Raw genomic sequence first — 13,047 nt, 5'->3', positions numbered from 1 at the left:
CACTCGCTTTGCAAACAAGGTTCCTTCAGCGTAGTTTGTGTAGTTTCGAGTCCAACACTGACATGAATTGTGAGCTGTGATTTGAGTGCTGCCCTCTTCTGGTCAAAGGAAGGAAATGTGAAGTGCTTGTTTCCTTTGACACACGTTTTCTCTTTTTCCACAGCTGGAAGGATGGTCTTGCCTTCAATGCTCTGATCCATAGACACAGGCCAGAGCTCATTGATTATGACAAGCTGAGAAAGGTGCGTCTCTCATGAAAACAGAAGTACATTAGGAGGTTTATGAATTTTCTGCACTGAATTTGGGGGATATTTTGTGCAATTCAGTAGATTAAAATGAAGCTGAGAGTAATGTACTCCTATTGCATGGTCAAAAGTGGGTTAATAGTTAAACTGCTAAGCATGATTATTTTGCTTAACTATAATGGTGATTTTTAATGTTCATTGTTCTTTTTTGAGAAATTTCTTTTTTCTTTTCAACAGAAATTGAATTTATTATTGAATTTTCACATCAAGCACAATCAAGTTATTATGCAGATAAACCTCATCTAGTTTCTTGATTTTACAATATTTATCATATACATTAATACACTGTCTATATTATGAAATGTTGTAAAACCTTAAAAAGATTCTTTCAAAAATGAAAACAGCCCTTATGATAATTCCAGTGATTCCACATCATGTTAATGTTTTTCTATTAAAACAACAAAAAAGGCTTTGCATTGTGACACAGAGGTTTTGTAAGTCTGGCTTATTATTGTTAACGAAAACTAAAATTATTTTAAACATTTCTGTTAATTGAAATCAAGCTGAAATAAAATGACAAACGTACACTAAATTAAAATTAGAAATCTTGCCTTGGCAAGAAAGTGAAATATGTTTAAGTTGAAGCACCAAATTATTAACTGGAAATAAATAAAAACTAAAAAAAAAAGAAGACAAAAGCACGTAACGAAATTACAAAAAATTAAACTGAAACATGAAAATTCAAAAGTATAAACATAAAAGGTAATTCAAAATATCAAAATAAAAAAATACAAATAAAAACTACAATGACACTGGTGTAAGTGCATTTTATTCATGCTCATGTGACTGTTTTATTGTGTGTTAACAGGACGACCCAGTGACCAATCTGAACAATGCCTTCGAAGTGGCAGAGCGATACCTCGACATCCCCAAGATGTTGGATGCAGAGGGTATAAACTCTTCTGTCCTTTGTGTGCGTGTGTGTGTGTGTGTGTATGTGTGTGTGCGTGCGCTGCTGTCTGTGCGAGCATGTTTTTGTGTTGCGTATTACATATCAATTGTTATTCGTGTGGCTGTCTGAGCCTGTGTATGAAGTCAGTTGTGCATGCTTTTGGATGTGTGGTGTGTGTGTGTGTGTGTGGGGAAGAGAGCGTGAATGAGTTGTTCTATTAAAGTATGTGTGTTTTGAGCATGTCAGCACATGCCTTGTATTTCCAGGAGTCTCTGACAGACAGGTCAAACACCCACACTTAACGTCTTCTGCAAACAGTGTAACCATGGTTAAGATCCCTGAGCATTATGTTGTTTCTCCCTCAAGCTCTCCAGGATCTCTGATCAACCTGCTGCACCGGACCCTGATTTATTGTTATTTATATTTATATGTGTGTATTGTTCTGTAACCCTGAGTATATGGCTGAATCCCAATTTGCACACTAACCAATTTGGATGGTATACTCTTTCTGAAGTTATTTGAAATGTGTGTCTGTACTTGTTTTTTTTAGCTAATATTACCTACAAACAGGGCTTGACTTTAACTTTTTTGCTCACCCGCCTCTGTAGCTAGTAGTTCACTGGCCACAGTTTTTGTTGTTGGGAAATTGTTTTATTAGGGGTGTGATGATATACTTAGCTCACGAGACGATACATGATTTTCAGTTCGGAAGAAGACGAGGCGATATTTTAACACTACGTTAAAGAAATCTTAAATTATGAAATATATGACTGGAAAAATGTAAGCTGAAAGCAAGTAATCATTTGGTTTTATTGATCAACACTGTTAAAATACATAATGAAATTATGTAGCCTATGTGACAGACTTGCGCTGCACATGTGATTCCCATCATATTTCAGGCAATTCAAAACCATCATGTTGAACAGTGCGCGTCTGAAGTGTCTCAGCTGAAGGAAAAATCCATTATTTATCGGCTTTAATATATCGGCCAAATCTTCCTATCGGGCCAATAAAGATAATATTGAGATCCTTAAGCATCCTTAAGATCAATATTGTCAGCCCAGCCCTTTTCAAAAGTGTTCTTGCACCTCACCAGCGAATTGAGATTCTGCCATTGTTTTTTCCATGTGTGTGAATGAGTGTGTAACCGGTGTTGTCTGCACATGCCTGTGACGAGTGTGCGTTTGAGTCCCGTCTGCATCCTTGTTTGTGCATGTGTATAACTCTCGTTTCCCTTCAGACATTGTGAACACAGCACGTCCAGATGAGAAAGCTATAATGACCTATGTGTCCAGTTTCTACCATGCCTTTTCTGGAGCCCAGAAGGTACACCACGAGCCCGAACCCTTCGCCAGATCCTCTTTAGCATGGCTTTCTCCACCAGTACTAGAATAACCTGGTGAAGGCACGCGTGTGTGTGTGTCTTAACCCTTCTTCCTCTGGCCTACAACTCCTTTCTCAACAGCGGATTGGCTTTTTCATCTCACTTTACGGGTTGCCCTGGTTATAACGCAGGATTTCAACCCCCATTTCCCTTTCAATAGGGGAGCCCATAAAATGCATAACCATCCCCTCCTCTCCCAGTGGGGACACACAGGCTTTGGGTTGCTTTGCTTCACCGCTGTCTCTTTCTCTCTCTTTTTTCGCTGGCATTGCTATAGATATCGTGGGCACTCTGCGGCCGGATGAGAAGGCTATTATGACCTACGTCTCCTGTTTCTATCACGCCTTCTCAGGTGCTCAGAAGGTGAGAAACCTTTGACCCCTGACTACTGGCCCTGAAACTCTTAAGGTGCATTCATACCTGGTTTGTTTGAGACAGTTTTCTCGTTTTGGTTCGTGGTATTTTGCTCAAAAACGAATGTGAACAGCAAATGTTCCCCAATATTAGCCAACTGTTCTAGCATCAGTGGTTGATAGTCATATTAAAATAGCTACTTCAAAATTCTTGTAGTTGCTCTCTTTACAAGAATGTACACAAACAAAACCAAGTTGGATGAAGACCATTTTTATTATTTCTGGTCTTCCCACTTCATTGGCTTGGCATATGGCATTGAATTGTTCTGGATTAGATACTTCAAACAAACGGCAGATGGACGCCATGTTTCAATGATCCATTTTATGCCAGTGCATGCATACTTTGAGTCTAAAATTGAGTCTTAAATGAAGAAGAAATCCAGTCGACACTTACAGAAATGTCAGATTTATAGCCAATCGATCCTTTGAAATCCTTTGAATTGAAACCTGCGCCAAACACCAATCCAATTAAACCAGGTGTGAAAGAGTCTTGAGTTGAGGCCACTTGCCAGTTTTGATTCATCACAGCTTTGGTCTTCACTATACCCAAACCATTGCCATCACCCCTTTCTATATATGCATTTATTTCTAATGGTTCTTCTGCTATCATTAATACTCTCAATGGGTTAACTGGTCTTTTACAACCTTCTTGGTGAACTTCATTGTTTGATGTTTCATATTTGCACTCAGTGATAAAGACTGTGATACAGTTGAGGACAATGTTGAGTGTAAATATGAAAATAACTACAATGCAATTGGCTATAGTGAATTTCATTAAGCACTGAGGTTGTTGCTTTAATTCTTAGATGTATTAAGGTTATTTGTAACGTTAAGCCCACCTTTACATTAGACAGTACTTTTCTATAATGTTTTGGTGCTGCATATGCTACAGTAGACATGTGAGTCAACTCATTTATTTTTCCATGTGAAGTGAAGCCAGAAACTTCTCATCATAATTGTTTAAATGTGCTTTAGTCTTTTACACAAGCGTTTTGAACACTTTCTGTGTTTCAGCGTTAGTTAATGCTGTAGAGAACCATGAAGAGATCCTCCAGCGGTGGTATAAAAATTGAGAATGCAAATTTGATTTTCCAAATAGCATGTAAATTTTGCAGCTGGACTACACGTTTTCGAAACTAACCAATTTTGGTGTTTGCATGGAATTAGTATAATACGTAGTTAGCTTCTAAGTGAAGTGTGTAATGTTGATGTTTAACTTCATATTTATTTAATTTGGCTAGTTTTTACGCATGGTACTGTATGTATAGCACATTAACTTACAACACTTGGAGTTTTGTGTCATTGTGTGCTCAAAACATCATTTGCGTGTGTTTGAATGTAATTTTAAGCCACCTTTTGCTAAACCCACCAAACCAAAAACCATTAAATATTTGATCGTTTGTTTTCCCCGTGTAAACTAAAGCAGCATCTTGACATTTACAGCTCTAAAAACAGATTTTTCATACTTCTTAACTGAAGTGTACTGTGTATACTGTATCATACTACTTTAAACATATTGTATACACTACTGTATGTATTTGTGTAGTAAACAGTATGCTGTTTTTTTCTTTTTCTTTTGTGAATATTTGGGAAATTGTGCAATTCTATAGAAAGATGTCTGATGTAATATTGTTGTAACTGTCCTGTTCTGTGATAGGCTGAGACAGCAGCCAATCGTATCTGTAAGGTATTGGCGGTCAATCAGGAGAATGAGCACCTGATGGAGGACTATGAAAAACTGGCCAGCGATGTGAGTCTAAATTAATTTAAGTTTGCTGTTTGTGTGTTATTTAAGTTGATGAACATGGCTGATTGAGCATCTATAAACCTATTTCTACACAAACCAACTAGAGTGTTTTACAATGTTAAAAAAGGGGACAATGTTTCCTATTGAACCTCTATTCATTTACTCTTACTTTCTTGCTGCATGCTTTTTATCCCTATAGCTGTTGGAGTGGATTCGTAGGACAATCCCATGGTTGGAAAATCGTGCTCCAGAGAAAACCATGACAGAAATGCAGCAGAAATTGGAAGATTTCCGTGATTACCGTCGGGTTCACAAACCACCCAAAGTTCAGGAGAAGTGTCAGCTAGAGATCAACTTCAACACGTTGCAGACCAAACTCCGTCTGAGCAACCGACCAGCCTTTATGCCATCTGAGGGACGCATGGTGTCGGTAAGAAACGTGTATAATACATGCACAATTCAGTTTATAATAATAAGTACAAAAATACCTTTTGCTTTGTCACTAAGATTAAAACTTATGACACACACTCGTCTAATAAAACAGTGTAATATTAATTGTTGTTGGGTTTCAGATTGAAACCATCGGCTCAATCCTGAAAGGCATTTGGCTGATAAGTATTCTTTCTCTTTAGGATATTAATGGTGCATGGCATAAACTGGAAGGGGCAGAGAAAGGCTATGAGGAGTGGCTATTGAATGAGATCCGTCGTTTGGAAAGACTTGACCATCTTGCAGAAAAGTTCCGTCAGAAAGCGGCCATCCATGAGAGCTGGACAGATGGTATGGATCCAGAAACTACACTTGAACTCGTTATTTCTGGAAGTGTTTTGACGAATGTAGAGCCTTGTCAGCTAAGCAGAAGTCTTAAAAATCAGGTTTGTGATCTGAAAACTAGATGGATCTAAATAGATCTGTTTGTTTGTGTGTGTGTGTGTAGGTAAGGAGGCCATGCTAACACAGAAGGATTATGAGACCGCAACGCTGTCTGAGATCAAAGCTCTCCTGAAGAAGCATGAGGCTTTCGAAAGTGACCTTGCTGCCCACCAGGACAGAGTGGAGCAGATTGCCGCCATTGCACAAGAACTCAAGTGAGAAAACAACAAAAATAGTAGGGGGTGAAAGTTGGGAAAGTTTAATGGAGTGTTAGTGTTTAAACTGTTTCTGTGTTATAGTGAGCTGGACTACTATGACTCCCCAAGCGTTAATGCACGCTGTCAGAAGATCTGCGAGCAATGGGATGCTCTGGGTTCCCTCACACAGAACCGCAGAGAGTCTCTTGAGGTACACATGCTTTCTTGGAGAGACACTTTCTGGCATATTTATACATTTCTTTATGCTGACTGTGTGTATCTGGTCTGCAGAGAACAGAGAAACAGCTGGAGTCTATTGATGAACTCTACCTGGAGTACGCCAAGAGAGCAGCGCCATTCAACAACTGGATGGAGGGAGCCATGGAGGACCTTCAGGACATGTTCATTGTACACAACATAGAGGAGATCCAGGTACTGTAAAATGTTTTGTATTCGTAATATTTCTTTAGAATGAAACGACTTGCTCCACCTCTAAAATGGTGTTACTTTTTGTTTCATTGCTGGTATCTTTGATTGGTCTATTTCAGATCAAGCTAAAGGGAATAATACAATGCTGGATGGGAGAATCCTTTCCTAACTACTTTTTCACTTTTTATCTTTATGTAGGGACTGATAACTGCTCATGAGCAGTTCAAATCAACTCTTCCAGAGGCAAATAAAGAGCGGGAATCTATCCAGGCCATCCAGGCTGAAGTTCAGAAAATCGCACAGTACAATGGCATCAAACTGGCTGGAAACAATCCTTACACCTCCATCACCCCTCAGAGCATTGATAAGAAGTGGGAGAAGGTTAGATATTTTTGTATCGGTGAATAAGAAAGTTGTCGCATCGAGATCTATGGGTGTAGTTTAGTATCAGTTGAGATTGCATTGACGTTATCTCCCATCTATGTGCAGGTGCAGCAACTGGTTCCACAGCGTGATCAGGCTCTTCAGGAAGAACTCGCACGTCAGCAGTCTAATGACCATCTCAGACGCCAGTTTGCCAACCAGGCCAACATGATTGGACCATGGATCCAAAATAAGATGGAGGTATAGTCTCCTCCATTTCTGTATTTTTCTGTATTATTTCTTTGGTCTTCTCTCTTGTTGAAGAAGAAAAATACTGAATGATTAATCTGTGTCTCCATGGAATGATGTTTGTAGGAGATTGGGCGGATATCAATTGAGATGAATGGAACGCTGGAAGATCAGTTGACCCACCTTCGTCAGTATGAGCAGAGCATCATCGAATACAAACCCAACATCGACCAACTGGAGGGAGACCATCAGCTCATTCAGGAAGCACTTATATTTGACAACAAATACACTTCTTACACTATGGAGGTATGCAGATGCAAATATTTAAATTAATCATGTATGCTGTGTTTCTCTGTTGGTGTTAGGCTTGTTTGGCCATTCACACCAGTCTAGTTTCTTGATCGTTAATCCATTGCCTTTTTCTTCTCTAAAGCACCTTCGTGTTGGTTGGGAGCAACTGCTTACCACAATTGCCCGCACCATTAATGAGATCGAGAACCAGATTCTGACTCGTGATGCTAAAGGCATTAGCCAGGAGCAGCTGCACGAGTACCGCACGTCTTTCAATCACTTCGACAAGGTCAGGAACTCCTTTGCATGTTTGGCAGTGTGTGAGATGGACTTAGTTACTAAATTAAGGTTAAAGAATAAGTATTTATTAGACAGTGAATGTTAATCAAGGTCAGTGTATTAAAGGCATAGCTCACTCTAAAACAACAAAAAAATGAAGTTTTCAACGAAAGCATTGTACTGTGGAACGAAAGCAACTTGCCATGTTCATCACTGATGTCAGACCTGACAAGATGCGTCTTTATTCTCCAAGATTGTAAATGAGAATCGAGAGGCTAACATTTTGTTTTCTACAGAACAAAGAAAGTCATACGTTTTGAAATGACAAGATGGTGATCATTTTTGAGTGAAACATTCCTTTAATATGCATAGAGCTTGTGTTTTAATGTGCATAGGGCTTATGTTTATGCAACTGTGTTAGCAAAAAGATCTTAGCACCAGGCCATTGAAAATGCACATGACATAGCAGAGGATTACAGTGTCCATATAAAGAAGAATATGGAAGGTTTAGTATATGCTTCTTATGTCAAGGCTGTGTTTAATTTCAGGGTGATTGATTGCATGATAAAAATAGACCTAAGTTTAAAGTTTTGGTTGGACTTGTTTTAATATGTGCTCCATTTTCTCCACTTATTCTGGCACTAATAATGGGAGGGAAAACATCTGAAATCTACTGTGCGTCAAACACCTCTGACCTGAAGTGTGCCACCTGTAGCCAATATGTAAATATAGTCTAGTGGATTTGAAGTAATGAGGGGTTTTTATGCTAGAGTGGAGACACTTAGCCAAGGTAAAGGAGAAAACTGATATAGTGCTTTCATAATGGCTCTCTAATATCACAAGCTGAATGTTCTGTCTGACATTCATGAGAATTGGGTCACTCACATGTCACTGTATGTTTTCATTAGTCATGTGATTTGTTTACCATTAGCCCATGTGTCTGACATCCACAATGTTTTGTCTCCATCTTTTTTTTTGTCATGCCACTGCCTTCATCCCACACATGCTATGTCATTGTGAATCGGTATCATCAATCCTCATCTGCATGTTCTGATTGGTCCATCCACTGTGGCCCCTTGCGTGATTGGCTACCACAGGACCACAGTGGTGTCTTACAGGCTGAGGAGTTCAAGGCTTGTTTGATCAGTCTGGGTTACGACGTAGAAACCGACAAACAGGTATGAGCACAGCAAGAGAAGGAGTTCTGATTGCTGCCATCTGTGTGTGTATTTGCGCCACGCCACTCATTTATTCCATCACTCACTAACTCCCTCACTCACCTGTTGTGCTGCTGCTTGAAAAGATGCCCTCTGTAGGTCAGCTAAGGTCTTTGCTTTTATTTAATTTTTAATGTTTCTCACTGCTTCCTCTTTGTTTTCTTCTGTTTTCTTTTTTTTTTACTTGTCCTTGCCATACTTGCCCTCCATCTCTTACCCGTCTTCTCTACAAACTCACACTCTGATTCCTCTATCAAACCCTGTTACCTTCGTGTTTGTTTGCGTACATCCTCTTCATCTCCCCAAATCCTCTGCTTTCCACATGCTTCCTTTCTCTTTCTTTTCTCATCCTTCCCTTTGCGAACTGTAGAAGCGCACGGGGATAATGGACAGCGACGATTTCCGCGCTCTGCTCATTTCCACTGGGAACAGCCTGGTACTGCTATCTCCTTTCTCAATCTCAGTTTCTCCTGAAGTCCTGCTTTGGCTTGCTGTTAAAAATGTATCTGTTTTGTCTGGTATCATTGGTTACTTTTTATGTTTTATCTATATTTTAAGTTCAGCTCTGTAAAAGAAAAAGTGATAATTGAATAGATTCTAATAGACCAAGGCTGATGTAATATTTAGCTTGACACAAATGAAAATGGGGACAAAGTCAGTGTTCAATGGGTTGTGCTGCTATATGCTTTGGTGTTAAAAATTCAGGTGACAACACAAAAGAAGTCTTAAAGGACAAGTTCGGTATTTTACACTTAAAGCCCTGTTTACAGATCGTTTCTGATGAAATAGAACGGTTAAGATTAAAATTTGGACACATGCTGCTGTCCCGAGAATTTTAGGTTTATTTCGCTTTCCCCCCCACCTTCAGAATGGCTGCATAGGTGCACTCGAACATATCCTTCCTAAAACGCATTAAACTTTAGTTTACAAAGAGATGAAACTCACCGAGTGGTCAGGGGTGTTCACTGATATGCTCATACAAAAATCGCTGCAAAATATGCTTTCCAACAGGTGTTTTACCATTCGTTGTAAAACTGTGGATCTATTTTTCCAAACGTCTCACACCCGTAGATTCTTCCGTTGAGAGCTTGAATAATAGACACTCCAGCCCAGTTGGTGGCGATAATGCACCTTTGCCAATTGCAAGCAAACCACTGGCATTTCATTGAATACACAGAAGAAGCAGAAGAAGAAGCGGCGGAGTAATACCATACCTCACACAGCTCTTTCAATACAAGTCAATGGAGTTGGACAAAAACTACGATAAAACCTGTTGGAAAGCATCTTTTGCAGCGATTTTTGTATGAGCATATCAGTGAACACCCCTGACCACTCGGTGAGTTTCATCTCTTTGTAAACGAAAGTTTAATGCGTTTTAGGAAGGATATGTTCGAGTGCACCTATGCAGCCATTCTGTAGGTGGGGGGGAAAGCGAAATAAACCTAAAATTCTCGGGACAGCAGCATGTGTCAATTTTAATCTTAACCGTTCTATTTCATCAGAAACGATCTGTAAACAGGGCTTTAAGTGTAAAATACCGAACTTGTCCTTTAAATCAACGCATTGAACCGACTGTACTTCTATGTCTCACAGCTTCATTTTCATTTGCTTCAAATTAAAGACTTGTCTAAAAATGTTGCTTAAGGTCAGGACTCTCAATCAGGAGGGTTTATCTGGGTTAATCTCTAGCCTCTGTTCCTCAGGGTGAAGCTGAATTTGCTCGTATTATGGGCATTGTTGACCCCAACAACAGCGGAGCAGTGACCTTCCAGGCCTTCATCGACTTCATGTCAAGGGAAACGACCGACACAGACACCGCAGACCAGGTCATCGCCTCATTTAAGATCCTAGCCGGAGACAAGGTAAGAATGTGAGGGTGTCCAAAGTTTTCGTTGTATCCGACTTCACTCTATCTAACCCCGTCTCCTCTTCTTTTCAGAACTTCATCACAGCTGAGGAGTTGAGGCGTGAGCTTCCTCCTGACCAGGCGGAGTATTGCATTGCCCGAATGGCACCGTACACCGGCCCTGACGCAGTGCCAGGTGCTCTTGACTACATGTCCTTCTCCACCGCCCTGTATGGGGAGAGCGACCTCTAAGCACCAACTCCAGAACTCCAGAGCAGCTCTCTCTCCTGCATTAGTGCTGATCTTCCCACAGACTAGATAGATGAGAGCGCTGGATAGAGCCGCATCTGTCTTTCTCTCAACCATCCAGTCCTTAAAGAGATCAGTGCTCCTGAGGAAGATATTTAAGAGTGTTGGAAATGGGACTTCATAGCACACCTGATGGGGAGGGGGGGGGGGGGGATAGATGTTTGGGGGAAGGGGGTTACCATGGCATTATGGGAAGAGCGAATAACTGTTGATGAAGCTTGCCACGCATTGAGGGATGGCCTTTTGATTCTGTGTGTAAAACATGTCAGTCTTGGAGAGCTTAAGGAAAGTTGTAGGATAGAAGGAAAGAAGTTTAAGATGCAGGTTCAGTGTCAAGGGAAGAGAGGTTGTGTAGCTTTGGACTGTAGCTACAGCTCAGGTTCTTTAATCTTCTTCCGTTTCCTCTTAAAATCACATGTATAAATTGAAAGGACTGAATTTTTTTTCTAGCTTTTAAGTGATGTCTCACCAGCAGTAACCTGTAAAGACAGTTAATGTTGAGCCTTTGGGTTATTAAATGAGAAAAATATGAATTAAAACTATTAGTTTGTTCTGGAATGGAACTAAAAAGAGCTTAAAGAATCCGCTTTGGCTTCAGTCTATTCCTAGACACTTAACCTGCACCCTCTACCCCGGTGGGGAGGGCACAAGCTTTTTCAGTTAACATGCTATTTTTCTTTGTTTTAATTTTGTTGTTTTCTTGCTAGAGTTGGTGGGGTGGGAGGTTTGGTTTGGGGTTGGAATATGTTATTTGGCATATAGTGAGGCTGTATATCGTAGGAAAATGGACAGAATGGCACAACAGGTGTATTGTTAGGGAATTTGTGACATGCCCTCTTAACCCATTTTGCTGGATCGATGGAACTCTTTAGAAGTCTAACCTCAGCTTATTCCTCCCATTTTATTTCTCTCCTCTCCAGCAATTTTGAGTTGGTGGGATTCTACGCTGTACATACTTATTTTCCAGTACACAGAATTGCCGGAATACCATGGGGCAGTCACACAGCACTTCAGGTCATAAGCAAAGATTATAAAATGAGCAGTTTCACCCCTGCGGAGTACTGTAAGCAGGTTTGAGTAGCTACAGGTCTGTGTTTCTTTTTGAGGGGTTGAAGAATCAATCCACAAAAAATACCCAGTCCCTTCCCCCAATTAACTATACAGCTTTCTCTTATTGACTCCCAGACTCAAATAGACATGTTCCTTAAGGATTTATTAACTGTAACTAATGTCCATCTGGCATCCATCTCTAATTGTTTTTCAAATATTACTGAATGTCCATGTAAGAGCTTCAGTGGTGATGTGACCAGCATAGCCTTGTAGTGACCCCTCCACTAGAGCCTATGACCACACAGCTGCTGAATCAACAGTCGAAAGGAGAATTATATATAGTCAGAAATAAGTACAAATGTGCCTGGTAGTTGCAGGTTGCTCTTTCTCCCACTCATTTTTTCTTTTCTTTTGTTGTGCACTAGTTTTTCTCTTTCTACAGGGAGGGGCAGGGACCCAATTTACAGCTCTGGAGGTTGAGGGGAAGGAGTGGTAGAGCTGAAGTCTTAATGAACATTCCATTATGTCTTAATTAAAATTAAATTACTGTTTAACAAATCTATGCAATCATGTATCCAATACAAACCACGCTCTCTGTAAGGAATGGCGGGGGTGATTTGCAATCGAAAGTGTTGAATTCAAGTGAGAACAAATTAAGGGTAGAGGGAGGGAATAGGGTTGGGTCGATGGGCTTCAGAAGATTTGAACAGACTTGGAACAAAAGCCTGCTCTTACATCTGCAAAGTTGAATAAAAGCATTTGGAATTCTAATTTTTTTTTCTTTTGTACTCTTTAATATCAAACGTTATCTGCTGTACTGGAAATTTGCAAAACTGCTTTCTGTCTCAGATGAAAAGTGAATTTCACATGCACACATAAAGTTTCCTTATAAAATATTACCACTTTGAATTATTTGTCTGTGTCCCTGCTTGCTTGAGATTTCCTCCCATTAAAGCTTACATTTTCAACTTGACTGATAAATTATAGCGTGTTCCGGCTTCAACAGGCTGCAAGTTCTATCAACAACATTGGTGACACAATATTTATTAGCAATGAGTCTTTTACACTATGGTTGATCCTTGCAGTGACAGACAGGGTTGGTGTATTACCGTAACTGTTTCTCCCTCATAAAAGAACAGGAATTTTCCGTAGTAATCTGCATTATGCCTCAAATGTGGATGGAGCTTTAGTAAACATTATTTT

General features: G+C 40.0%; 1 protein-coding gene across 2 annotated transcripts in view; it reads left to right on the top strand.

Moving 5' to 3' along the window:
• Positions 1-12,753, top strand: part of actn4 (actinin, alpha 4) — a 48,579-nt gene extending 35,826 nt beyond the window's left edge. Inside the window, exons 6-21 of one of the 2 annotated variants that reach the window (XM_084418606.1) lie at positions 164-242; positions 1,114-1,195; positions 2,438-2,523; positions 4,652-4,744; positions 4,941-5,171; positions 5,374-5,521; positions 5,679-5,829; positions 5,914-6,022; positions 6,103-6,243; positions 6,439-6,621; positions 6,730-6,864; positions 6,979-7,158; positions 7,286-7,432; positions 8,520-8,600; positions 10,343-10,501; positions 10,579-12,753. In XM_084418606.1, coding sequence (XP_084274732.1) covers positions 164-242; positions 1,114-1,195; positions 2,438-2,523; positions 4,652-4,744; positions 4,941-5,171; positions 5,374-5,521; positions 5,679-5,829; positions 5,914-6,022; positions 6,103-6,243; positions 6,439-6,621; positions 6,730-6,864; positions 6,979-7,158; positions 7,286-7,432; positions 8,520-8,600; positions 10,343-10,501; positions 10,579-10,737 — 2,164 coding nt within the window. In that variant the 3' untranslated portion in view covers positions 10,738-12,753. Of the gene's footprint in view, positions 1-163; positions 243-1,113; positions 1,196-2,437; positions 2,524-2,858; positions 2,945-4,651; positions 4,745-4,940; positions 5,172-5,373; positions 5,522-5,678; positions 5,830-5,913; positions 6,023-6,102; positions 6,244-6,438; positions 6,622-6,729; positions 6,865-6,978; positions 7,159-7,285; positions 7,433-8,519; positions 8,601-10,342; positions 10,502-10,578 lie in introns of both variants that reach the window. The other variant, XM_084418605.1, reaches the window with a different exon arrangement.
• Positions 12,754-13,047: the final 294 nt, after the last annotated feature.

This window comes from Rutilus rutilus, assembly GCF_951802725.1.
Source record: "Rutilus rutilus genome assembly, chromosome: 9".
Classification (NCBI taxonomy): Eukaryota; Metazoa; Chordata; class Actinopteri; order Cypriniformes; family Leuciscidae; genus Rutilus; species Rutilus rutilus.
The sequence above is the reverse complement of the archived record's forward strand: the minus strand, read 5'-3'. Positions and strand labels throughout refer to the sequence as shown.